Source organism: Caretta caretta, chromosome 14 (genome assembly GCF_965140235.1).
Source record: "Caretta caretta isolate rCarCar2 chromosome 14, rCarCar1.hap1, whole genome shotgun sequence".
Taxonomy (NCBI): Eukaryota; Metazoa; Chordata; order Testudines; family Cheloniidae; genus Caretta; species Caretta caretta.
The window spans coordinates 38,545,658-38,573,172 of NC_134219.1; the positions used below are offsets into that span (position 1 = coordinate 38,545,658).

The 27,515-nt window shown below is 43.9% G+C and overlaps 1 protein-coding gene and 1 pseudogene across 1 annotated transcript; both read left to right on the forward strand.

The window, feature by feature from the left end:
• Nucleotides 1-277: 277 nt before the first annotated feature.
• LOC142069223 (olfactory receptor 14A16-like) lies at nucleotides 278-1,235 on the forward strand (annotated as a pseudogene).
• Nucleotides 1,236-10,525: 9,290 nt separating this feature from the next.
• LOC142068935 (olfactory receptor 10A4-like) lies at nucleotides 10,526-11,778 on the forward strand. The gene has a single exon (XM_075119051.1). The coding sequence runs from the start codon at nucleotides 10,526-10,528 to the stop codon at nucleotides 11,504-11,506; it is 981 nt and encodes a 326-aa protein (XP_074975152.1). The 3' UTR covers nucleotides 11,507-11,778.
• Nucleotides 11,779-27,515: the final 15,737 nt, after the last annotated feature.

Here is a 27,515-nt window from a genome sequence, read left to right on the forward strand (position 1 = left end):
TTTACAGCCTGCTCTTTGTCACAATTGCTACTATATTGGCTAGAATAGTTGGCTTTGGGTTACACTTTGTTCCAGCCTTCGTCCTGATTTTTATCAACCTACCTCATGGGCCAGATCCTCAAATGGTATAAACTGACCCAGCTCCCTTAACTTTAAAGGAGATAATCAAATATTCATTGATGTGATAATGCATGTCATTAGTGCTCTGACTGACGGGGTGTGGACCATTGGCCTTCTCCTTCCATCTACAGGCAGGACACAATGTATGAAGAAGGAAATGTCCAACTGAACAACTGTGACCAAGTTCCTTATCCTGGGATTCTCTGATGTTCAGCAGCTGCAGATTTTGCACTTTTTGGTGTTTCTAGTGATTTATCTGGCAGCCTCGATGGGGAATCTTCTCATCATCACAGTTGTTGCCTTTGACCACCATCTTCACACCCCCATATACTTCTTCCTGATGAATTTGTCCATGCTAGACGTCGGCTCCATCTCTGTCACCATCCCCAAACCCGTGGCCAATTCCCTTATGAATACCAGGTCAATTTCCTATTCTGGATGTATCGCCCAAGTCTTTTTCTGTATGTTCTTTGCTGTAACAGAGTTCTCCATACTCACCATCATGGCATCTGACCGATACATCGCCATCTGCCAACCTTTGCACTATGAGAGAGTGATAAGTGGGAAACCTTGTGTCCAAATGGCAGCCGGTGCCTGGATGATTGTTCTTGTCTGCATTGGACTGCACACTGTGAACATGTTTGCAATATCCTTCTGTGGTGGCAACATGGTGGATCAGGTTTTTTTGTGAAATCCCCCAGCTACTCAAGCTCACCTGTTCTGACTCTTACCTCACTGAAACTGGAGCTCTTGTCTTTAGTGTCTGCTTAGCCTCCAGCTGCTTTGTTTTCATAATTGTGTTCTATGTTCAGATCTTCACCACAATGCTGAGAATCCCCTCTGAGCAGGGCTGGCATAAAGCCTTCTCCACCTCCCTCCCTCACCTCATTGTGGTCTCCTTGTTCTTTTTCACTGTAGACTTTGCCTACCTGAAACCCACCTCCAGCTCAACATCAGGTCTGGATCTCATAGCTGCTGTCCTCTCTTCTTTGGTGACTCCAGTGATGAATCCCATCATCTACAGCATGAGGAACAAGGAGATCAAAGCTTCATTGAAGAAACTGATAGGGTGGAGGTTATTCACCTAAAATATAGTGTCCATCTTTCATCTTTGATCACAATTTCTTGTTGTGTTTTTCTTTATAAATATAATCAACTGACGGCATTATTGTCTCCTTGAGAACATAGTTTGAAATCTGTTTATGCAGAAAGGGGTATTTACACGGGTAAAAATGCAGACTCAAGTCAATGGACTTCCTGTATGTTTACACCAGTAAAAATAAGAACAGAACCTTTCTTTCTTTCTTTCTTTCTTTCTTTCTTTCTTTCTTTCTTTCTTTCTTTCTTATATTTTCTGTACTGCTGCCCACCATCACACTATCTGAGCACCTTCCCCCTAAAATGAATAGCCATAATCAAGTCCCCAGTGTACTTCATGAGGTCTTTTCCTTTTGGGGGGTATAAACTCTGCTGGGGGTACCATGGCTTTTGGTTAATTGTTTGCTTGTGTGACAGAGTGGGGTATGATGGTGTCACTTTGTGAACTTTGTGTGCAATATTGGTGGAAATATTGGCATGGTGACTGCACAAGTCTGGCCTGGCTCAATGGCAGCCTATTGTGTTGTATTCCAGACAGCAGAACTGCCTGGGAAAGGTGTTTGACATGTCATTGAAGGACCATCATTCAGAACCCATCAAGACTAGAGTCTGGGGCTATCGATTTTTATAATGTCTCAACAACTTGGCCACCCCCAGAGAAAAATTATTTTTCTATACAGGGGGCCCACAGGCATGAATGTCGGAAATGGAGCTTCACAGTTTGAACCCATGGCCCAGAGACTGGGGCCTACTTAACAGTGCAATTCCATTCTTGGGGCCAACCATGGCCATGTGTAGAAAAGACTTTCAGGAGCAAGATGGCAGGAAGGACTCTGCACAGCTTGAAACACTGGTGAACCTTGGACTCACAGAAACAGTGAGATCAGACCAGGAGAAGCGGGTGTCTCATAACTGTCTTGTTTTACAGATCTGTATCTGTTGAGGGCTTATTGCATACAGTTTCCTCTTGCTAAACCCTTTGCTAAAGCTGTTGTTCCTTGCCTCTCTGCCACATTCTTCTTAAAGGGGTTCAGCTAGAAGCCCAGGGTGAGCATAGCCGAGGTGAAGCTCTGGCCAAGTTCTAAGGCAGCTGGACAATGGCCTCCCATGGCCAAAGGAAGGGTGTCAGAAAAGGGGTTTGAGCTGGAGAGTGTTTCCTACAACCCCAGAGCTAGAAACAATGAAGAGACTCTACCCAGATGCACTTACCTTTGAAGTACATGGCTCCCATTGATTGGGCCCTCTTGCAAGAGACAGGTGACTGTACTGCTGGATAAAGGGTCAGTTTGTAACACCTTGTTTATCTGGCTTTTCTTTTATTTGATCAGTTTCTCAATTTGGTTTTAGTTCTTTTTTTTTATTTTGGGGAGGGGAGGGAAATGTTTGTTACATGGGAGGCATCGATATTCTGTCTTGCCTTTGGGAAGCCAACGTGCCATCACTTTGATGTTGTTTTCTGAGTGAGCTGAAGGTTTGCTTTCCATGATGATCAAGGGGTGGAAAGGATTTGCTGTAGCTCTCTGGGTGGCTGAGTTCCTGTTGAAAGGATTCTTTTGATGGTGCTGGGATTTTATTGTATTAGTTATGACATGTTAGGGGCTCTCGAGCTTTGGACGGGTGTCTTCATCATTTCAAACCTAAAATAAAACTACAGCCACACTCTCATGTATTCACTTAGATAGAATAAATGGGCTAAAGGTGTTAACATAATCCAGTCACTGTCCAACATTAAACAGTGTTAAAGAAGGTCTGGAACTTGGTGTACAGAGACCTCAGCTTGCTTCGCACCATGGCAAACACACCAGGAAAAATCCGCTATTAAGCCATGTCCTCAGCTGATGCAAAGCAACAAAGTTGAAGTCAATGGAGCTATGTTGATTTACAAGAACCAAGGAGGCAGCTCACTGATTTCATCAGCTCCTATAAACTTCAGACCGTGCACTGTAACCTGAACTCCACCTTCTCAACCTCCCTTTCTTCACACACTCTGTTACTGGGTGAGCCGGGCCTTTAGGAGGGAATGGATCCAACCCATCTGTGCCTTATTAACGCCTCTCAATAGGGCCTGAGAGAGAGCAGCTGGACTTTCTAAAGAGACAGAGAAGAATAGGAAACAGGAGAGGAAGCTGTGGCAGAGGCTGCAGAGCTGAGGAGGCACCTACACAGACCTTTGACTGAGGGGAGAGCAGAAGCAGAAGCAGATCCTGGGAAGGGATGAAAAGCTGTTCCCAACTTGGAAACTTGAAGATAGACAGAGAGCCCAAGGGAGGGGAGGCTGGGTCCAGCTTGAGACCGGGCTGGAAGACTCTTTTGTGCTTACTTTGAATTTTATGTTGTCATAACCATAGGGGTATGTTAGGATATAGATATTCAGGCCTCTCTGTAAAGGCCTATACTCTAAGAATGTAGGTGTATTCTTATCAGTTAGCTAGTTCTAGAGGTATAAAAGAAAGAATCAAAATCACTTCTGCTGCTGTAAGGCCCTTCTCTTACTGTGGCAGCGTGAGGCCCTGTTCTTAGGCTAAGGCATTTGGCTAAGCAGCAGAGGCAGCCATAAACTGGGAAGCGAACAGTCACATCCTCACATCCCAACCTAGTCACATTGAAATAAGATGCTTGTCATAAATATAAAGGGAAGGGTAATCACCTTTAAAATCCCTCCTGGCCAGAGGAAAAATCCTCCTCACCTGTAAAGGGTTAAGAAGCTAAAGGTAACCTCGCTGGCACCTGACCAAAATGACCAATGAGGAGACGAGATACTTTCAAAAGCTGGGAGGAGGGAAAAAAACAAAGGGTCTGTGTCTGTCTGTGTGATGCTTTTGCCGGGGACAGAACAGGAATGGAGTCTTAGAACTTAGTAAGTAATCTAGCTAGGTGTGTGTTAGATTACGATTTCTTAAATGGCTGAGAAAATAGCTGTGCTGAATAGAATGAATATTTCTGTCTGTGTGTCTTTTTTGTAACTTAAGGTTTTGCCTAGAGGGATTCTCTATGTTTTGAATCTGATTACCCTGTAAGGTATTTACCATCCGGATTTTACAGAGGTGATTCTTTTTACTGTTTCTTCTATTAAAATGTTTCTTTTCAAGAACTGAATGCTTTTTTCATTGTTCTAAGATCCAAGGGTTTGGGTCTGTGGTCACCTATGCAAATTGGTGAGGATTTTTACCAAACCTTCCCCAGGAAGTGGGGTGCAAGGGTTGGGAGGATTTTGGGGAGAAAGACGTTTCCAAACTACGCTTTCCTAATAAAAATAAACCCAGATATATGTTTGGTGGTGGCAGTGGAAGTCCAAGGGCAAAAGGTAAAATAGTTTGTACCTTGGGGAAGTTTTAACCTAAGCTGGTATAAGTAAGCTTAGGAGGTTTTCATGCAGATCCCCACATCTGTACCCTAGAGTTCAGAGTGGGGAAGGAACCTTGTCAATGCTATTGGGCTGCTAGGCATTATCAGGACAGGATTGTATTCCTATCACCTCCAGAGAAAGGGAAGTGCCTAGAAGGTGTAAAAGGAAACTTAGTTTGATAGCATCCTGTCTGGCAAGAACTCACTTCTCAGTAGCTGAGATGTGAAATCCTCATTTCTGTGTTGTTCTGTCATTGTAGTTCCCATTTCCCTATTGTTTGTCTGTATAATCTCTGTCTGGTTCTGTGATTGTTTCTGTCTGCTGTATAATTAATTTTGCTTGGTGTAAACTAATTAAGGTGCTGGGATATAATTGGTTAAATAATCGTGTTTCAATATGTTAGGATTAGTTAACCAATCATTTTACTGAAATTAAACTAAGGTATAGCTAAGCAGAACTCAAGTTTTACTATACAGTCTGCAGTCAGTCAGGAAGTAAGGGGGGAATGGGAACAGGGAATGGGGGTGGGGAAATTGGAATCATATTTTGCCAGGAGGAAGAACGGGAACAGGGACACAGGTAACCCTCTGTGGTGTCAGAGCTGGGAGTGGGGGACACTAAGGAAGGAAAGTGGAATCATGCTTGCTGGAAGTTCACCCCAATAAACATCAAATTATTTGCACCTTTGGACTTCGGGTATTGTTGCTCTCTGTTCATGTGAGAAGGCCCAGGGAAGTAAGCGGGTGAAGGAATAAGCCCCCTAACACCAGGCAAGGTGTATTGGTTTACCTTTGTTTTCTCAACTTGTGAATTTTCCCTTTGCTAGAGGGAGGTTTATCCCTGTTTTGTTGTAACTTTTTGAAACTAAGGCTAGAGGGCGTTCCTCTGTTCTCTTTCAATTTTTCTGCTACTCTGTAAGGTTAACTACCAGCCTAAGTTTACAGAGGTGATACTTTTACCTTTTTCTCTTGAAATAAAATCCTTCTTTTTAAGAACCTAACTGATTTTTTCCATGGTTCCAAGACCCAGGGGTTTGGGTCTTTGATCATTTTGTAACCAATTGGTTAGGATATTATTCTCAAGCCTCCCCAGGAAAGGGGGTGTATAGGCTTGGAGGAATATTTTGGGGGAATAGGACTCCAAGTGGTCCTTTCCCTAATTGTTTGTTAAATCACTTGGTGGTGGCAGCGAAACCAGGGCAGAAGGAAATCTGTGCCTTGGGCAAGTTTTAACCTCAGCTGGTAAAAATAAGCTTTGAGGGTCTTTCCTGCGGGTCCCCACATCTGTACCCCAGAGTTCAGAGTGGGGAAGGAAGCCTGACGTATGTTAATAAGCCAGACCACAAGAAGGGACACATGAGCCTTTGTGGAGTTATTGAGGAGCTCCAAGGAAGGAAATGGTGGCCAGGCACTGCAGAGTCATCCCAAGTCACGACGTGGCACTCCAGAGGTGGCCACACTATTTATACATCCCTTTACCAAACTACCCTTTCCTATCCTATCCACATAATTTGTCGATATTGATGTAGTAGAGTTGTGTGCAGGGAGGGCTTAGTTTGATCCATGGTGGAGACAGAAGACTGGCATTCCCAGCAGAGTAGAGTTAAGGTTGCTCAAGGAAATCTGCCTTTAGTTTTTCCCTTAACTTCTTTCAAGGGCTGTTTGGGATTTTTCACTTGAGAGATTTTTCCCTTGAAAAATGTGATTTCATCAAAATTTACATTTCCTGCTGGACAGCTGGAAAGCCAGACAGCATAGGTATCTGGGCAGCCGAGGAATTAGGCAGCAGTCAAGCTGAAAGTCAACCAGGAGCCTGCCTGGTTTCCACTAAAAGTTTCAATGGATTCAACACACTCCCATGAAAAGTTCCTATTCTGTCAAAACAGTATGTTCCAGTGGAAAATTGTTCCATAGGATAATTTTTGACCAGCACTAATCATTATATTTTAATGTATTTATCCCACTGATGGGGGTGATGTGCAAGTTATTATCAAGGTCACTCGAGAGAAGAAAGGGGAATCTGATTCAGAGATCATCAGCTTCTCTGCTCAGCCCATTATGTGAGTAAGATTTTGGGTGCAACATTGTGTACCAAACTATAGTGCCCAGTTTCTTGGCCGCAAGGATCAATGGGAAATTTGGGTAAACAAGAAAAGCAGGGTTACGACTCCAGGACTTTACTGCTTGTAGTGATAAATTATTTATTGCTTCAGATTCACCAGAGCACTTATCCCGTATTAAGCCAACCGCGAACTGATGAGGATACGTGGGGACTTTCCATGGGGTCATGGTGTTCCACCTCTCAGTCTTATCAAAAAGAAGACCGAGAGGTGACTTGATTAAAACCTATATGTTCCTTCATGGGGAGAAAGTACCAGATCCTCTTTGGGGCATATAGACCCCACCTTGGACCTGTACATTTGCTTTGTTCACTATAACGAATCCTCTTTCCCTCTGGGATCTGTGGAGGAGGGAGCCTGAGAAGGAGCTGTGAGAAAGGCTAAGGGCCAGGCTCGTTGGTCAAGGGGTATGAGTCTCACTCACTCTGGGTGCAAGATGTCCCAGGTTCAAATCCCAGATGAGCCCTCTTGAGTTTCCTTGCAGGAAGGACCTGGGGATTGCAGAGGACAAGAAACTAGATATAAGTCAGCAGTGTGCCCTTGTTGCCCGGAAGGCCAACGGCATATTGGGCTGTATTAGTAGAAATATTGCCAGACGATTGAGGGAAGTGATTATTCCCCTCTTTTCGGCACTGGTGGGACCACACCTCGAGTATTGTGTCCAGATTTGGTCCCCCCACTACAGAAGGGATGTGGACAAATTGGAGAGAGTCCAGCAGAGCACAACAGAAATGATTAGGAGGCTGGGGCACATGACTTAAAAGGAGAGGCTGAGGGAACTGGGGTTATTTAGTCTGCAGAAGAGAAGAGTGAGGGGGGATTTGATAGCAGCCTTCAACTACCTGAAGGGGGGTTCCAAAGAGGATGGAGCTAGGCTGTTCTCAGAGGTGGCAGATGGCAGAACAAGAAGCAGTGGTCTCAAGTTGCAGTGGGGGAGATCTAGGTTGGATATTAGGAAACACTATTTCACTAGGAGGGTGGTGAAGCACTGGAATGGGTTACCTCGAGACGTGGTGGAATCTCCATTCTTAGAGGCTTTTAAGGCCCGGTTTGACAAAGCCCTGGCTGGGAAGATTTAGTTGGTGTTGGTCCTGCTTTGAGCAGGGGATTGGACTAGATGACCTCCTGAGGTCTCTTCCAACCCTAATATTCTATGATTCTATGACAGGCTGAGTTAGAAAGTAGCCCAGGAGGAGGCAAAGGGTGTGAATAGACAGAGCTGAACTGCTTACTACAGGGTACCCAGAGTAGATAGTAAGCCTGGGTTCCCCTCCCAGCCCCCCGAGGATGGTGGCACAAAGGCCCCCCAGAGATGAGCTGGAAGGCCAATAAAGCCTGAAGTCAGCCTGAAGACCTGGCATGTAGCCACTGGACTACTGAGGAGCTAGACTGGGTTTACCTCAGATTGGATGGGAATATATGTGACTTGGCTGGACGGCTGAGTTACGAGAAGTAGATCACAGCACAGCCAGAGTGACAGTCAGCAAGGAATGCCGAAGAAGAAGATGACCTTGCTATGAATCATAGAATCATAGAATATCAGGGTTGGAAGGGACCTCAGGAGGTCATCTAGTCCAACCCCCTGCTCAACGCAGGACCAATCCCCAACTAAAACTATGCCATGAGGAGGCATGCCATGAGGAGGTATGCCAGCCAGGGAGTCACACTTCTGGAGAAGTCGATTAACCATTGGAACAAGCTACCAAGAGAAGTGGTGAATTCTCCAACTCTTGATATCTTCACATAAAGACCAGATGCTTTTCTGAAAGTTGCTTTAACCAAACACATGGTATTGAGCTAAATACAGGGGTAACTGGCTGAAATGTAATGTCCTGCTATGTACAGGGAAGGTGATTCAATGTCCCTGCTCTCCTAAGATGGTTGAATCTATGAACCCTCTTCTAAAGCAGTTGGTACTAGCTAATTTAGAGACAGGAGAGTGGACAAGGTGGATGACTGGCCTCCTCCAGAATGGCAATTCCTATGTCCCTTAGAATTGGTAAAGAGAAACACCTCCTTTGATGTTAGACATTTTCCTATCTCCATAACTATTCCTTTGAAGCTAGAAGTTGTCCTATTTCCACAACTTTCTCTCTGAGGTTAGGAGTTCATGTATTAAACTTGTTTGTAAGTTCTAAAAATAAAATGGAGCATTAACGCTGCCTTTGCGGCAATTATAAATTCCCATTAGCATAAGTTTCCAGGGAATTGTTTCACTCTCATATAACAAATCAGAGAAGGCATTCAGTTTCTGGGATCAGATAAAAGCCAGCTGTGACAAGCAGGAGAATAGAACAGGGGATCCTCTGTAGAACTCTAAGGTCTTTTGACTGTGGTCTATGAAGAAGATGGTGATAGACTCTGGATCCTGATCTCTGAAAGGCTGCATGAAGAGGTAACTTCAGAGACTCCAGCTTTTATTATACCTGTTTTTGAGGAAGCACAACCTTTCTCACAAGATTCACAGAAGGTAAAGGTAAAGGTAATGTGTAACAGAGATCCTGTGTTTCTGTAAGACACAAGCTGAACAGACAGTTTTAGACGTATGTAGAACACCCTGGGTTTACTCAGAGTCAGCCCTAGCCAGAGCTAGATGGCAGGAATTTGTGAGGATTTATGAGAATTTGTCCCTCCCCAGTCATTCACTGCACAAAAGCCACATATTCAGTAGGAGGAACAAACCTTAAAATAGGAAATCTTCAATGAGGTATCTAGCTAGCTAACTCTCTGTCTGCCCATCTGTCGCTATCTAGCCTTCCCTCCACAGTCTAGCTTTATTTCTGCCTGTCTATCTGGCAGTGTCTCTGTCTCTCCTTCATCTATCTATCTACCTATCTATCTAACTTCATTCATTTGCCATCAGAGTGATTTCCAAGTTACAGAAGATAAAAGAAACCCTAAAACACATGAGTTTACAGTTCAATATGACGGCAAAAAATGCAATGTCTTGCGGATATGAAGAAGAAATAGGCAAGTATTAAAATGAATATTGTATCTGATATTTGCATGGCTAGTCATTCTGTTAAAACTCCCTAAACAAAGACATAGAATAACAAACAAACAACTACTATTGTACTGCTTAACTCAAAATTCACATACAAATTCATCACTAACTCAGGTATCAGTAAAAAATGCAGATATGTGTGTGAGAAGGAGGTAGAATAATGAATCATAGAACTGAAGGGCTGGAAAGGATCTTGAGAGGACACCAAGTCCAGCCTCCTATGCTGACCATCTAGACCATCTCTGACAGGTGTTTGTCTAAGCTGCTTTTAAAAAAGTCAAATAATGGGGATTCCACAACCTGCCTTGTAACCTGTTCTGGGGCTTCCCTATCCTTAGAGTTAGAAAGTTTTTCTACTGTCTAAACTAAATCTCCCTTGCTGCAGATAAAGCTGATTGCTTCTTGTGAGACCCTTAGTGGACATAAAGAACAAGTGATCCCTGTCCTCTTTGTAACAACCTCTTACATGTTTGAAGGCTCATCAGGTTCCCCCTCCGTTTTTTCTTCTCTCGACTAAATATGCCCAGTTCTTTCCACCTTTCTTCATAGGTCGGGTTTTCTAAACCTTTTATCATTTTGTTGCTCACTTCTAGATTCTCTCCAATTTGTCCACATATTTCTTATTTTGTGATTGCCAAAACTGAACCTAGTCCTCCAGCTGAGGCATTCTCGGTGAGCTTATGCTCAAATAAATTTGTTAGTCTCTAAGGTGCCACAAGTACGCCTCTTCTTTTAACAAAAACAAAGTAACCCCCTCCCCACAAAGGTATCTGTTTCATGTCATATTTCACAAGCTATTATTACTACTTTTTAAAAATTACTTTTCTTGTTAGAATCCATGGCAGACACAAAGGAGAGAAATCAAACGTCCGTCACAGGATTTATCCTCCTGGACTTTGGGAATCTCCATGAACTGAAAATTCTTCTCTTCCCGCTGTTTCTACTGATCTACATTGTGACAGTGGCTGGGAACGTCCTCGTTGTTGCACTAGTTGTGTCCGATCAGCACCTTCACACCCCCATGTACTTCTTCCTGGGGAATTTGTCCTGCTTGGAGACCTGCTACACCTCCACCATCCTGCCCAGGATGCTGGCCAGTCTCCTGACTGGGGACAGATCCATTTCTGTTCGTGGCTGCCTGGTACAATTTGATATCTTTGGTTCTCTGTTAGCTGCAGAATGTTGTCTCTTATCAGTGATGTCTTACGATCGGTATTTAGCCATATGCAAACCACTGCATTATGCAGCCTGCATGAATAGTAGATTTTCCTTCCAGCTAGCAGCTGGGTCTTGGCTAAGTGGGTCTGTAGTCAACACCATCACAGCATGTTGGCTATCACAATTGATTTTCTGTGGCCCCAATGAAATTGACCATTTCCTTTGTGATTACACCCCATTGATAAAACTGTCCTGCAGTGACACCAGTTTGATGGTTCTTGTGATTTCCCCTGTCTGCTTCATATTCATTCTTCCCCCATTTCTATTAACCCTGACATCTTACGTGGCTATCATCAGCACTGTCCTGAGAATCTCTTCCAGCGCTGGGAGGCAAAAGGCTTTTTCCACCTGCTCCTCTCACCTCATCGTGGTGACAATTTTCTATGGGACCCTATTCGTTGTCTACATGCTCCCAGACACTGCTGCACTGCGAGACCTGAACAAAGTGTCCTCTGTCTTCTACACCATCCTGACTCCCGTGGTCAATCCCCTCATCTACAGCCTGAGAAACAAGGAGGTCAAGGAGGCCCTGAGAAAAGCTCTAAGTAAGACTATGGCTTTTATAACCAATCACAAACTTTCTTCTCAACATTTATTGTAAGTTGCAATAAAATGGATATAATGGGAGCTCATCAAGGGGTGTAATATAGCAAACCACAGCGCACGTGGGAGCCCTGAATTATTCGAGCAGTTCTATTACCTACAGTGAGACCCCTGGTGTGCAGGAAGGCCAGTTTCTAAGTAATGATTGCAGCGCCAGGTATTCGCTGACTCATAAGGCGCGGTCTGGATGGACCTGGATCTGCCTGGGGTAAAGTGAGCTAAAGGAGCTGCACTGCGAGATGGGCAGAGCATGTCCAGCCCACCCTGAACTGAACTCCACTGATGTCAGTGAGGACTTAAGGGGGTTATTCCTGATGAAGTTCCCTACAGTGCAGCAGGTCTACGCGAGGTATACGATGTTTGCAGTGTTGTTTTAGCTGTGTTTTTCCCCAGGATATTAGAGAGACAAGGTAGGTGAGGTAATATCGTTTATTGGTCCAGCTTATGCTGGTGAAAGAGACAAGCTTTTGAATTTACACAGAGGTCTTCTTGAGATCGGGGACAGGTACTCGGCATGTCACAGCTGCATACAAATGTGGAACAGATAAGGCCTTAACACGTTGCAAGAGGCTATTCAAGGTGAAGTGGGCAGTTAACACCTCTCCAGTCACAGGACAAAAAGGGTTGGGGTATGTCTACACTTACTATTTAAAGGGCAAAAAGTCCCTTTTTTGCGTTTAAACCGCTGGACTGTCTACTCTTGTTAATGACTTTTTGCAGTGAAACTTACAGCTCTGGGATAGCTGCCCTACAGCGCTGCTCTCATCGGGGATGGAAGTGCTGGTAGTGTAAACATTCTCTGACGCCTGAGGAATTGAGTGAGTACACAAACCAGCGCTTTACTTTCACCGGTCCCCTATCACCAGTGAAACTTGCAGCATTACAACTTACAGGTTACAACTTAATAATTAAGGCCATGATTTTTGCTGTGTAGCGGATTTATGAATTTAAGTATCATGAAACAATTACAACCCATACTCACTGGGGACCACATCCTGAATGATATCTTTCCCAAACCCCCTCCTCTGGCCTTCAAACACACCCCTGCAACCTCTTCAACCTCATTATCAGAAGCAAGCTCCCCACACACCAGGAGCCACCAACTCAAAGCAGCACCAGCCTCTGCCATAACAACAGATGCAAAACCTGCCAACATATCTTCACTGCCACAGTAGTCAAAACCCCCCACAACACACATTTCCAGATCCATGGGCCCTACACATGCCTATCACAACATGTGGCATACCTCAGCTGGTAGGCCTTCTCAGAGCAAGCCCAACCACATACCAAATGGCAGGGAGAGGAGAAGGCCTCTCTTATAAACTTTAGCCCACTGCTTAGGGCACTCACCAAGAATGTGGGAGACCCACAGTTCAATTTCCCCCTCTGCCTGAGAGGAAGAAGGGAATTGAACAATGGTTCTCTACATTTTAGATACATGCTCTAACCATTGGGGAAAAGATAGGCTTGAAGGATTAGATTTGTATCTCTAAATGTCCCGTACACATCAACTTTACAGTACACACAAAAAAGAATGAAAAAAATATTTCCGTTGCTAAGAATAGAAATTTACAGATAGGCAAAGTAAGAAAAATGCTGCTTGAGAATTTATTAGAGTTTGATTTAAGGATATTTGCCTTGTATATTTTGACACGTGATGTTGTCAGCATGTGTTGTAATGGTTGTAAAGCTTTAACTTTTAAAAACCAACATCTCCTGTCATTAAACAATTATCGTCTGACCAGCTCTGTTGTGTGACTCACCCTCACAATTTTCCACACCTCTGATTGTTTAAATCAATAAAAATCTGGAAAAAACAATACTTAAAACTCAAATGCAAAAATTGATAAAAATAGAAAAAAATGCTTAAAAGTACACACTGATATTATACGCTGAAATTATAAAAAAATAAAAATTGAATTCTGCCAAGCCTAACTAAAGGATATCCAAATGTGGTGCTCTTCCAGTCTCTCCTGTTGAAGCTGTTGTACTGTATATAAACAATTAAATATGCACTGGGCCTCAGAGTGAGCAAAAGTGACTCTGTATCCCAGTGGTCAGGTCAGTCATTGGAGAGATGGAAGATCCTTCTGCTAATTCCTTCTCCTGATCAACCAGAGGCCCTGCCCCTGCAACGCCTCTTCCCCAAGGCCCTGCCCCCGCACTGCCTCTTCTCTGAGGCCCCGGCCCCACACCGCCTCTTCCCCCAAGGCCCCGCCTCCACACCACCCATTCCCTCGAGGCTCCACCCTCATCCTGCACCTTCCCCCGAGGCCCTGCTCCAGCACCTCCTCTTCTCCTGAAGGCCCTGCACCTTGCTTGCTCTTCTCGGCCACCTCCCGCCTCTCACTTGCCCTTAAGGCCAGTAAAAAGTGATGGGGCCATGGCCCCCTGCCTCCCCCTATTCCAGCACCCCTGTGTCCCTCTGGCCATTTTGTGTAGAGTTACATGTGTTCAGAGCCTGCCGACTGGACAAGGTTTCGCAGGTGAGATAAGCTGGGTGAAACCCATCTTCACAGGTTTGTGGATCATGCTGGGGCTTCCACGGACGCATGCCCAGAGACACAAAGTAAGATACTTTGGGAATGTTTACAGTGCAAATTTAGGTGCCTAGGTCCAGATTTGTAAAGGTATTTTTAAAGGTAGGGATTTCAATGGGTGTTAGGTGCTTAGAGGCTTTTGAAAATCCCACTAGGCACCGAAATACCTTTAAGAATCTGGCCAGAAGTAAGTTTAGGTGCCTACAGAGTTAAATGGAAGCAGAGCGAGTGTCTGTGGATTGCAGTGGTGCCTAAAAGTGCCTAAATCTAGTCTTGAGGTGCCTAAGTCCCTTTGTGGATCTGAGCCTGGGTAACTAGAGGTCACCGGAGTCTTCTTCATTCATTGAAGCAGGAAGCCACTCATATACTATGAATTTTAGTTCCTTTTCCCCTGCTCTGCTACTACCAGACCTATTGATTGAGACCTTTACAGAATGGCTCTGAGATATTTGTGTGTTACTCCAGTTCACATTGATCGAAACTCCTGAAATCAAAGCTATTGTGCTGACATAAAGCAGGGTGCTGAATCATGGCGAGTATGTTGAAAGTTCAGTCAGAATATCAAAGTGTTAATCTTCACATGGCTAGATAGTTATCATTTTCGCCATTTTGTAATCAGGAAGATCAAACCGAAAATTATTCTTATTTAGCATTTCTAGAACACCACAAATGGTTGCGTGGGAATTTAACATACAAATAAAGAAAAAAATATTTTGCCCCCAAATCACGCTGTGCTAACTAATCTGATTTTGTTATGATTAATAATTATTATTATTATCATTGTTGTTACTGTTGTTTCTTTTTATTTTAAATTCAAATAAGAACATTTTATTAAATGTTAAAAACATGCTTAAAAACATGACAATACATCAAATTACCAGCCAGCCATACAGATAGATAGACCCCACTCTCAGTGTCACCCACTGACTGGCACACAGCTCCCAGTGTCCATTGGGCACCCAGCCCCCTGCGTCTCCTGGGAAATTCCCAGCCCAGGAGCCACCCCCCAGCAGGATATTTTGCAAATGGCAAAATTTGGAAAATGGTAAGAAAGTGCGGGGGAAAAGGCCCTACTTCTTGACCTTCCTCTAACTTTTGCCATTTGGAAAATAAAAATTAAGGGTTGAAAATATTACTGTCAGACACAAAGCATACTTTCACTGTTAAAGAAAATGCTTTCAACACTTAACAACAGTTAGTGTTCGGTGGAAATAGTTTGGAAACAGTAAGAAAGTGTGAAAAAACCCAGTGCTTTCCTATAATATTTTCCTATGGTTTCAAAATTTCTTTCAGGAAAATTGGAATTTCCAGACAGGAATCTTTCTAATGGGGATATTTCCCATACAATTTTCCACAGGAAAAATCCTCATTTTCCCACCAGCTCTACTCAACATCAAGAGTTTTCACATTATCCCCAGAAAGAACAGGGAACCTCTATCCATTCACAGAACAGGTCAAGTGTTCACTTCAGCAATGCTCCGCCCACCTCAGATCCGCATCATCTCAGTTAAACATGACCCATGTGCAGTGACAATCAAAGAGTTGTTTGTGAGCCACCGGTTCTACACCGAGCTCTCAGTGTGCTTCAGAATGCATCATTTGGGGTGAAATATTACCCTCCCCAGAGTGCCAGCGTTAGGCCTACACAACACTTCAGACATATTTTGAGGACTTAACTGGGAGTCAGGTGGTGCACAGGTCTTGTATTGATCTTCTGAACAGCAGTGAGTTTCACCCTTTAAGAATTTGGGCCTGGTCCAAAGCTCCCTGACTTCAATGGGAGTCTCCCCATTGACTTCATTGGGCTTTGGCTCCTTCCCTAATAGGATTGAGAGACTCAGGAGTTGGCCAAAGGTTCCCTGAGAAAAATTCTTTTTTGTAGTGTAGCTAGAATGGAGAAATTGGAGAACAACCAGCCAACTGGCCTACTTTATATGAGCCAGTTCGAGGAAGGAGAGGGAAGTATGAATGTCTACTTCCTTGCAACTTGTGCAATCATTCACACCTCTGAATGAGAATATAAATGCTCAGGACCTATTTCCTCATAGACTCATAGATATTAAGGTCAGAAGAGACCAATATGATCATCTAGTCTTACCTCCTGCACAATGCAGGCCACCAAATCTCACCCACTCACTCCTGCAATAAACCTCTCACCTATGTCTGAGCTATTGAAGTCCTCAGATCATGGTTTAAAGACTTCAAAGTACAGAGAATCCTCCAGCAAGCGACCCGTGCCCCATGCTGCAGAGGAAGGTGAAAAACCCCCGGGGCCTCTACCAATCTGCCCTGGAGGAAAATTCCTTCCTGACCCCAAATACGGCAATCAGCTGTACCCTGAGCATGTGGGTAAGACTCACCAGCCAGATACCCAGGAAAGAATTCTCGGTAGTAACTCAGATCCCACCCCATCTAACATTCCATCACAGGCCATTGGGCCTATTTACCATGAGTAGTTCACGATCAATTAATTGCCAACATCATGTTATCCCATCATACTCTCTCCTCCATAAACTTACTCAGTTTAATCTTGAAGCCAGATAGGTCTTTTGCCCCCACTGCTTCCCTTGGAAGGCTGTTCCAGAACTTCACTCCTCTGATGGTTAGAAACCTTCGTCTAATTTCAAGTCTAAACTTCCTGATGGCCAGTTTATATCCATTTGTTCTTGTGTCAGCATTGGTACTGAGCTTATGCCTCTGATGGCTGTGCAGTCCCTTCTGATTGACACTGGTGTCAGTCAGAGAAGAATCAGGCACTATCATTCTGCTCTGCTAGCATTTTACATCAGCTCTGTGATTGCTTTCTGCAAGTATAATCGACTACAGAAGCTGCAAGGCCATGGAGATTCATGCCATCATACTCCATGGTTTCTTTCAGACCTTGGCCAAACAGGGCAGGGATGAATGAAAATTTGGAGGAACTTTCCTCAGATATAGACACCTGTCCCATGAAGGAATGACTGAACCACCAGCTTACCTTGCCACAGTCAACCAATCACAGACATTCATGATTAAATGAATAGCATTTCGACAACATTAACCCTAAAGGGGCAATGAACCGAGACGTGATGCTGTCCACATGCCCTTCCCAGATCCATGCAAGCCCTTCCCAATAAATACAGGTATCTAGAAGACAATCATATACACATGTGATTTTTTCAGTGTTTCAATCAGCTACAGAGATGATCATTATTTCTGAAACTTTGATGACTTTTTTTGCCCAGATTTTCTAATTCCAATGCATGCAAAAAGTTGACAGAAGGGTAACATTTTATGTGTTTCTTTTTCCAGTTTTTCGACACCAGTTCAACCATAGCATTGAATGCCATTGACTTCAAAGGAGCTACTCCAGATTTGCACAGTTGTGTAACTGACATCAGAAAAAAGATGTGTACCCAAATTACTTTCTATGAGAAAATATTTTTCTCTTCATCATGTCCCGCAATATTCTCCTCAGAGCCTCTTTCACCTCCTTCTTCCTCAGGCTGTAAATAAAGCGGTTCAAGGTGGGTGTGACGGTTGTGTAGATCAGAGATAGCACTTTGTTGCTGTCTGGTAAGTTAATGGGTCTTAAAAGATCAGGCTGCTGCTCCCATAATACAGTGTCACCACAATGAAGTGTGAGAAACAGGTGGAGAAGGCTTTGTGTCTGCCTTCAGCCAATGCCATCTTTAAGATGGTGGAGATAATAAAGATGTAGGACACAAAGATGAGAGTAAATGGCATGAAGATGACCAGTATAGCAGCTGTAAACAACTGCATTTCATACTGAGAGGTGTCAATGCAAGAAAGCTTAATCAATGGGGGAGTGTCACAGAAGAAATAGTTAATCTTATTGGATACACAAAATGGCAAGGTGAAACCCCGGACTGTCTGTTCTAGGGACACCACATTACCACTGAGCTATGAGAGAACTGCCAATGAAAGGCAGACCGTCCTGTTCATGATGAGCCTGTACCTCAGTAGGTTGCATATGGCCACGTAGCAGTGTCATAAATATAAAGAAAAGAGTAGCTCAAAATCCCTCCTTGGTGGCTGTACTGAATCGCTTTACCTGTAAGGGGTTAAGTAGCTCAAATCACCTAGTTGGCACCTGACCAGAAGGACCAATGAGAAAAGAAGATACTTTCAAATCTGGGGTGGGGGGAGAGAGGGCTTGTTTGTGGCTCTCTTTGTTTTGTTCCCTCTCTGGATGAAGGGAGAGACCAAGCAGGTACAATATCTCTTGAAAACATACCTGGAAGAATCCATCTAAAATTACAGAAATTGTAAGTAAGGCAAGGAATTGCATTCGGTTCTCTTTTGTTTTGGCTTGTGAATTTTCCTCTGCTAGAAAGGTAGTTTTATTCCTGTTTTTGTAACTTTCAAGCTGAGCCCAGTGGGGAATCCTCTGTGTTTTAAATCTTTGTATTACCCTGTAAAGTTACCTTCCATCCTGATTTTGCAGGTGTGATTCTTTTACTTTTTTCTTTATCAATAAAGTTTTTCTGTGAAGAACCTGATTGATTGTCAGTGTCCTAAAGACAAAGGGTAGCTGGGGAACACCACAGAAGAACTGATGCACCATGTTGCCTCCACAGAAGGATATTGCAAAGGTTTTTCCAGTGTGCACTGCAGAGTAGAGAATAACATTGGTCCAAGCACTGGCTGCCATTTGGACACAAGCTCTTCTGTTCATAGCTGTCTCGTAGTGCAGGGGTTGACAGATGGTGACATATCGATCGTACGCCATGATGGTCAGTATAGCAAAATCTGCTGAAGCGAAGAAGACGACGAGAAAGACTTGGGCAACACATCCAGAATAAGAAATTGATCTTGTGTTCATGAGGGAGTTGGCCATGGATTTGGAGATGGTGACAGAGATGGAGCCGAGGTCTAGGATGGACAGATTCATCAGGAAGAAGTACAGGGGCGGTGTGAAGGTGGTGGCCAAGAGCTATGGCTGTGACGATGAGAAGGTTCCACAGTAGGGATATCAGGTAAAGCACTAGAAACACCACAAAGTATAAAATCTGCAGTTCTGGAACATCAGAGTACCCCAGGAGAAGGAATTCGGTCATGGTGGTTTGGTTCGACATTTTCTTCCTCAGTACACTGTGTGATGGCTGCAGGGGGAATGAGAAGGACCATGGTCAGGATTAGAGCAACAGAGGGAATTGCCCTGATTCCTCTTTCTCTAATATCTCATTATATGAATATCAAAGGTGCACAGAACTCGTCACTTACAAAGAGTAGGTGTTGGTAGTGCTCCTCACCTCTGACAATCAGTCAGTCATGTTATCACACTATTGTAAATTGGGTCAGATCCTTTAAAGTCAATAGAGCTTCATTACTTTACCTCATCTGACGATTTGGCCCACGATGTTACTTGTTAAACACAGCCTGATTCCCACGTAGACACACACAACCTTCTAAGTAGCAGCTCATCTGTGATTTTTCTACCCCAAGCTCTCTGCCTAGATGGCCAGCTGTCTGCTTCCAAATTGATTTATGGCACCAACTCCCAGCTGAAATTCGGCCGGCGTGTAACAGTGGACAAAGAGTATCCCTCCATTATCACTGTGTTGTATTGTTTACTCTGTGCGTGTGGTGTAGGGGTTGCCAGGACACTTGGGCTCTACTCTTGTCTCTGCCAGTGACCTGCTGTGTGACCTTGGGCCAGTCATTTCCCCTCTTTCTGCCTCAGTTTCCCCTCCCTCCATTTCTCTGCTGTGTCTACTAGGACTGTAAGGGCTTTCGTAGAGGGGCTGTGGGGCAGATTTTTAAAGGTATTGATGCACCTAGTGAGATTCTCAAAAGCATCAGGGCCCTCAACACCTCTTGAAATCAACGAGTTATAAGCTCCTAGGTGCTTCTGAAAGTCCCACTAGGTGCCAAAATACCTGTGGAAACATAGCCCCATGTCTCGTTATGTGTAAGTTCTGCACACCCATTGACACCGAGTATACTCAGCCGGCAGACGTGTGAAGATAGGACAGGAGCTCTGACTTCTATTCATGGTGACCTCCCGTATGTCCTTGAACGGGTCAGGATAGACAGGGGTTGTCTGCTTGGCTCAACTCTAACCCAGGGTTGAAAGGGGCTAGTCTGTACAAAACATAGTCTGTGAGGTGTCAACTTTACTGGTTATTCAGCTGTTACCTCCACGCAGCTATCCATTTGAAAGAGTAATCACACAGATGCAATAGAATAATGGTTTGAAATTAAGGGTTTATCAGGCAATATTAATGTTCTCCAATTTATTTGAGGTTTAAGGCTGGCTGGAAATTTTCCTCGCAACTATCCCTTTGAAGGAGTAATCACATAACATGGGGCCTATGATCTCCCCCAGCATTCCCTGATTTCAGCCCAGCTTCTGTGTTATCTGTGCACCAGGATCACAACTAGATCCTATAGGCACCTATGGGGATTTATCAATGCTCCTAAATGAGCTCAGTGGCTAAGTCCCGTGGTCATTCAGTGGGAGTGAGTAGCTTAACCTGCTTAGATGCTATTGTACATCCCAAAAGGCAGCTGTCATAAATATAAAGGGAAGGGTCAGCACCTTTACAATCCCTCCTGGCCAGAGGAAAAACCCTTTCACCTGTAAAGGGTTAAGAAGCTAAGATAACCTCGCTGGCATCTGACCAAAATGACCTATGAGGAGACAAGATACTTTCAAAGCTGGAGGGGGGGAGAAACATAGGTTCTCTCAGTCTGTGTTGTTTTTGCCGGGACCAGAGCAGGAATGCAGGTCAGATCTCCTGTAAAGGGCTAATAAGCAATCTAGTTAGATATGCGTTAGATTCTGTTTTGTTTAAATGGCTGAGAAAATAAGTTGTGCTGAATGGAATGTATATTCCTCTTTGTGTGTGTGTGTGTCTTTTTGTCACTTAAGCTTTTGCCTAGAGGGATTCTCTATGTTTTGAATCTGATTACCCTGTAAGGTATTTACCATCCTGATTTTACAGAGGTGATTCTTTTACTTTTTCTACAATTAAAACTCTTCTTTTAAGAACCTGATTGCTTTTTCATTGTTCTTAAGATCCAAGGCTTTGGGTCTGTGTTCACCTATGCAAACTGGTGAGGATTTTTATCAAGCCTTCCCCAGGAAAGGGGGTGTAGGGTTTGGGAGGATTTTGGCAGGAAAGACATTTCCAAGTGGGCTGTCATAAATATAAAGGGAAGGGTAAACCCCTTTGAAATCCCTCCTGGCCAGAGGAAAAACTCCTCTCACCTGTAAAGGGTTAAGAAGCTAAAGGTAACCTCACTGGCACCTGACCAAAATGACCAATGAGGAGACAAGATACTTTCAAAAGCTGGGAGGAGGGAGAGAAACAAAGGGTCTGTGTGTCTGTCTATATGCTGTTTCTGCCGGGGATAGACCAGGAATGGAGTCTTAGAACTTTTAGTAAGTAATCTAGCTAGGTATGTGTTAGATTATGATTTCTTTAAATGGCTGAGAAAAGAATTGTGCTGAATAGAATAACTATTTCTGTCTGTGTATCTTTTTTGTAACTTAAGGTTTTGCCTAGAGGGGTTCTCTATGTTTTGAATCTAATTACCCTGTAAGGTATCTACTATCCTGATTTTACAGAGGTGATTTCTATTTACTTCTATTTCTATTAAAAGTCTTCTTGTACGAAAACTGAATGCTTTTTCATTGTTCTCAGATCCAAGGGTTTGGGTCTGTAGTCACCTAGGCAAATTGGTGAGGCTTTTTACCAAACCTTGTCCAGAAAGTGGGGTGCAAGGCTTTGGGAAGTATTTTGGGGGGAAAGATGTGTCCAAACAGCTCTTCCCCAGTAACCAGTATTTGTTTGGTGGTGGTAGCCAAGAGGCCAAACTAGCCAAACTAGCCAAGAGGGTGGGAATGGTCACCGGCTGCCAGGCTAAGCAAGCCGTCCCGCCTAGCTCTGTTACGGAAACTTCTACCAGGACCCAGTCAGAGGTGATGGACCCAGACCACATGCCAACATCTGCAACAGCAGTAGTGGATCCAGTCCCAGAGACCCAGAAAGAGCCAGTCCCAGAACCTGATTGATTTTCAGTGTCCTAAAGACAAAGGGTCTGGTCTGTGCTCACATTGCTAGCCAATTGGTTGGTATATTATTCTCAAGCCTCCCCAGGAAAGGGGGGCGAAGGAGTTTGGGGGGATATTTTCTGGGGATCGGGATTCCAAGTGATCCTTCCCTGAATTTTTCTATAAATCACTTGGTGGTGGCAGCAATACTGTCCAAGGACAAGGAAGGAATTTGTGCCTTGGGGAAGTTTTAACCTAAGTTGGTAGAATATAAGCTTAGGGGGTCTTTCATGTGCATCCCCAAATCTCTACCACAGAGTTCAGAGTGGGTGGGGAAATGAACCCTGACAAGGGTCATACTCCATGGTGGCCAGAAGGAAACACTCAGAGGCCCCAAGGAAGAGCAGGAAATCCATTTGTACAACACAGCCCATGTAGGAAATGTTCTTGTCCTCTGAGAGGAAGTTCACCAGCATCTTGGGGACAGTGACCGAGGTGTAGCAGGATAAGACCCGGAGAAAGAAATACATGTGGCTGTGAAAGGCTGGGTCCATGGTGATGGTGATGAGAAGGATGTTCCCAGTCAGGGTAATGGTGTAAAATAACAGATAGATGCAGAACAGAGGTACCCCCAGCTCGCGGTGGTTGGACAATCCCAGTAGAGTGAATTCAGTCACCACAGTGAGGTTCCCCCATCTTGATTCTTCTGCATATCTCATCTGTGGTGGGACAATAAATATCTAGATAACATGTGAAGGAATGACCCATTTCAGGAACTAAGGAGGAGATGTTCAAAGGCACACATGGAAGTTATGGACTCAATTCCCGAGGACATTCAATAGGAGTTGTGGCCCACATCCCCAAAGGTATGTGAGTGGCTAACTCCCATCGATTTCTAGTGGGGTTAGGCACCTAAATATTTTAAAGTGTCTGGGAGCCTGAATGCCACATGTGCCTTTGAAAATCTTCCCCAAAAGTCATAGGAGCAAATTCTCTCTTCATGTCACCAAGTTCAAATCTCATGGAGGGTGCTTCCAAAATCCCTGTGTGGGTTGACTGGCATTTCCATATTCTCGATGTGGCCAGAAAATGGAAAAAAAATGTCTCAAGAGAAAGAATCATCCCCAAAAGTTCATAATTTCTCTGTGAGCAGTCAGGACTGCTTGGAAAGGGCCCCTCAGTTAGACAGATAGACTCACAGATAGACCAAAAGAAAGACAGACAGACACATAGGCAGACCAGTAAAAATACAGATACACCAATAGATACATAGACCAGTAGACCAATGGATAGATTTCATTTGAACACAAGTTACTTGTTTAAATTCTATCCTCTTTCACATTCCTTTAACCATCCCACCTTCCCTCCCTATCCAATAAGGATGCGCAGTTTCTGACTTGTAATTCATAAGGAACAGATTGACTACACTATGGTCTAACTGACATACTATGCAGGTCCCGAGGTGGTGCAGATCAGCAAAGCTGCTTTGAAGTAAATGGAGCTATGCTGATTTACCCCTAGAATTCCATCTAATCAGCACAGAGTTTTCTGCCCTGCTCGGTGAATCTAAAGCAGGGGTGGGCAAACTTTTTTGGCCTGAGGGCCACACCTGGGTGGGGAACTTGCATGCATGGCCATGAATGTAGGGCTGGGGCAAGGGGCTGGGGTGTGGGAGCGAGTGCGGGGTGTGGGAGGGGGTGCGGTGTGTGGGAGGGCTCAGGGCAAGGGGTTGGGGTACAGGAGGGGGCTCAGGGCAGGAGGTTGGGGTGCAGGAGGGTGTGTGGAGTGTGGGAGGGGGCTCAGGGTAGGGGGTTGGGGTGCAGGAGCGGGTGCAGAGTGTGGAAGGGGGCTCAGGGCAGGGGTTGGGGTGAGGGGTGCAGGAGGGGTTTGGGGTGCAGGTTCCAGCCCTGCGCCATTTAACTTGAGTGGCTCCGGGGTGGCAGCAGTGCGCAGCGGGGCTAAAGCAGGCTCCCTGCCTGCCCTGGCCCCGCGCTCCTCCTGGAAGTGGCCGGCACCATGTCCCTGCGGCCCAGGGGGCGGGGGGCAGAGGGTACCCTGCGGGTACCTCCCACGAAGCTCCCATTGGCCGTGGTTCCCCGTTCCCAAAGAATGGGAGCTGCGGCACGTGGGGGCCGCAGGGACGTGGTGCTGGCCGCGTCCAGGAGCGGCGGGGGACTAGAGCAGGCAGGGAGCCTGCTTTAGCCCCACTGCGCCAGAGACTGGCAATCCCATGTGCCGCCTCCAAAGCCCTAATGGGCCGGATTCGGCCCAAGGGCCATAGTTTGACCACACATGATCTAAAGTATGAACGCATTACCAGAGACCAGGAGGATGTGACTACAGGTCTACCAGGAAATATAACAACTGTAAATAGCTATGAAGAGAGATGTAACAAAAAGTAGAGCTGGTTGAAAATTTTGAGGTAAATGTTTTCCCCATAACAAAATGCTAATTCAACAAAATCTAAATGTTTAGCTGCAATGCATTGATTTTGTCAAATTTTTCCAGAGGAAATTGATAAGATTGAAACATTTTGTTTTCTCTATATCATTTCATATATAATACAATATAACGTAATATTATATAATATGATATAATGATAAAGTCCAAATGAAATGTTTCAACCTTATTTAAAAAAACATTTTTCCTTATTGATATGCAATATTTCAGAATATTTTGTTTCATGACCAGCTCTGAAAAAGAGGTCAGGCATTGCTCTTATTCTAATTTGTAATAAATATTTTATAATAATAATAATTAATAATAAGCCAATTCTTTGAGCCCATTATGCTCGACTTACTGATTGTCATTTCAATTGTTCCATGAGCAATTCCACAGAAACCATTGTGATAATTTACAGAACAAGGTCCCGTTCAATATGAAGGTATCACAATCTGTCACCTCTGAACTACTAACATCAGTTATGTCTGCCTCACTAACTCTGGCTGAGGCAGGTCAGTATTTACCCCATTTCTGCAGGTGGGGAAACTGAGGTACAGAGAGGCTAGACATAATTCTCTTCTAAGGTTGCGTAGCTAACATGTGGCTGGGGCAGGAAGAGATTCCAGATCTCATAAATCACCCTCGTCTAAGCACAGAACTGCCCCTGAATATTCCCTCTAGATGTGAGAGTATACACCTCTGCAGAAAACCAAATATATGATTAATCAAACGACTGAGATGGGGGTCATGTATATATACAGAGAGATAGACAGACAAACAGTTCATTTCATGCGCCCACCAACCATCAACACAGTCCCATTCTTTGTAGTCTCAAGCTGCTCCATTCTAAAGACACCAGTTAAAGGCTGCATGAATACAGAGGCTGCAGAGACCAGAGCCTTCACAGCTTGGATTTGGTGAATAATAATTGTTAGTTTATGTTAATAATTCAGATCCCAGAAGGGGAGAGTAATTCCCATGCACCAATTGTAAGGCTTTCTTTCACTGGGAAAGGAGAGAAATGGAGACAGTGTCAGGGTCTGACACCAGTTTGTTGTTAGCCTTCAGCCCTAGGCATAGCCCTAACCCGTATTCAACAGGGACTTCAGCATGAGTTTACCTTTCAACCTTCAATGGGGCCACTCATAAGAATGTGCTGAAGTGGCTGTGAATCAGGGTCTTTGTACAGAATATTCAAAGGGAGTGAGTTTTAAATTCATACTCATGAGTGTTTGGAACGGATCTTCAGCTGGTGAAAATTCTCAGAGATCTATTGACTTCAATGGAGCTATGACAATTTCAACCATCTGAGGATTGGCTCTTTGATTTTTAAGGATCCCCAGTGTGATACTTTCATTTGTTCACAGAAGCAAAAGAGAGCATGTTAAAAATGTATCCTGTCAAAACAGCTCAAAGGTCAAACACCGAGTATTTTACAACGAACTGTTTGTAAATGACAGCTAGAGTAAGAGAGAGCCATAAAAATCTTTGTTAAATAATGTTTAATAAGAAGTCCTTATAAGAAAATCATGATCTGGACATAGACAATCGTTAACAGGAAAAGAAGCACAATAATTTGCACAATAATTTCCATAGATTATTCATTATCTAGCTAGCTAACATAATTCACAATCAAATAGAAATCTATCATGATGACAAAATGAGGTTGTGTGTTAGGACAAGGAAGGTCCTGTCTGTCTGTCTCTCTATCTAATCACATACTCTGCTTTTCTCTATCATATATCCAGTGTACACAACCATGCACAAAGATGATATCCTAATACTAATCACTGGCCAGCTTCTGAGATCCTTTCTCAGTTTGGATGTGAGTAGATCGACACGGGAAGGCGTATGGAACACCAGATCAGTGTAAGTGATGGCACTTTTCCATCTACACCAAGATTAGAACAAAATGACCCCAGACAAGAAGCTTACACCAGTGTTCATGTCACTACTGAGTGCTGCCCAGTGACTTTGGGCCAGAACCGCATCATTAGGAAACGTGTGATGTCAGTGGGTCTACTCTGCATTGGTGCTGGTCTAGCTGAGTTGGGAAATCAGACCCTGACCTCTCTGTCACACTCACTTTCTTCAGGGTGCTGTCAGCCAAATCTGAATCCTTGTGTATATAGGTTATTGGCCAAATCCTGATCTCCTTGAAGTGATGGGCTAAACCCTAGTGTCTTCCATGGAATACAAATCTGACCTCATTATCCTGTGTCAGGTTTTCTTTAGGAAACTCTGGAAAAAGTTTCTCTTCAAAACACCCTTTTCACCATAGCAAGAATGACACCGTTTTTACATATTCAATAGGTAAAAATAATAGAAAAGATGCCTACCTGAGATTGTTATTTCTCTAACATCATTAATAATACAATAATACCCCAACAGTCGATACATAATCATTTCATCAGGAACTCAGCCAAGCAGAAACCTCTTTTGCACCCTTTTATCATTGTGGGGAGCAAACCTTCAGCTCACTCAGAGAACCCCATCAAAGAGATGACATAGTGGCACTTCCAAGGGAGGACAAACATTGAAATTTCTGTCAAACCAAACACTCACCATCTCCCCAGGCTTTCCCACCTCCACAACTTCCTGGAACAAAGAAACAAAACAAACCACCAACCAACCAGTTAAGCCAAAAAAAAAAATGCTGAAAATCTGACAAACAAACAAACAAAAAGCACAAAGAACAAATGCATTGATACCTCAATCAGAGATTTTATCCCCCAAAACAGGAAGAGCCAGAGATCTCACTACGGACTTTGCTTTGGCTACTGATTTTATGGGCAAAGTGCTCAGATAGTATGGTGATGGGTAGCAGTATATGATAGATAGATAGATTCCTATCTTATTTACATTGGTCTAAACCTATAGTAACCCCATTTTTCTGAGTCATGTTTGTCTGGATTTTTCCTAGTGTAAATACCCAATTCTGCATAAACAGAGTGCACAGTATTTTCTCATGCAGGCGATAATGTCATCAGATAATTATATTTATAAAGAAAGACAGAATGAAA

Coding starts and splice junctions, on each gene's coding strand:
- LOC142068935 (XM_075119051.1), top strand. CDS start 10,526: ATGGCAGACACAAAGGAGAGAAATCAAACGTCCGTCACAGGATTTATC.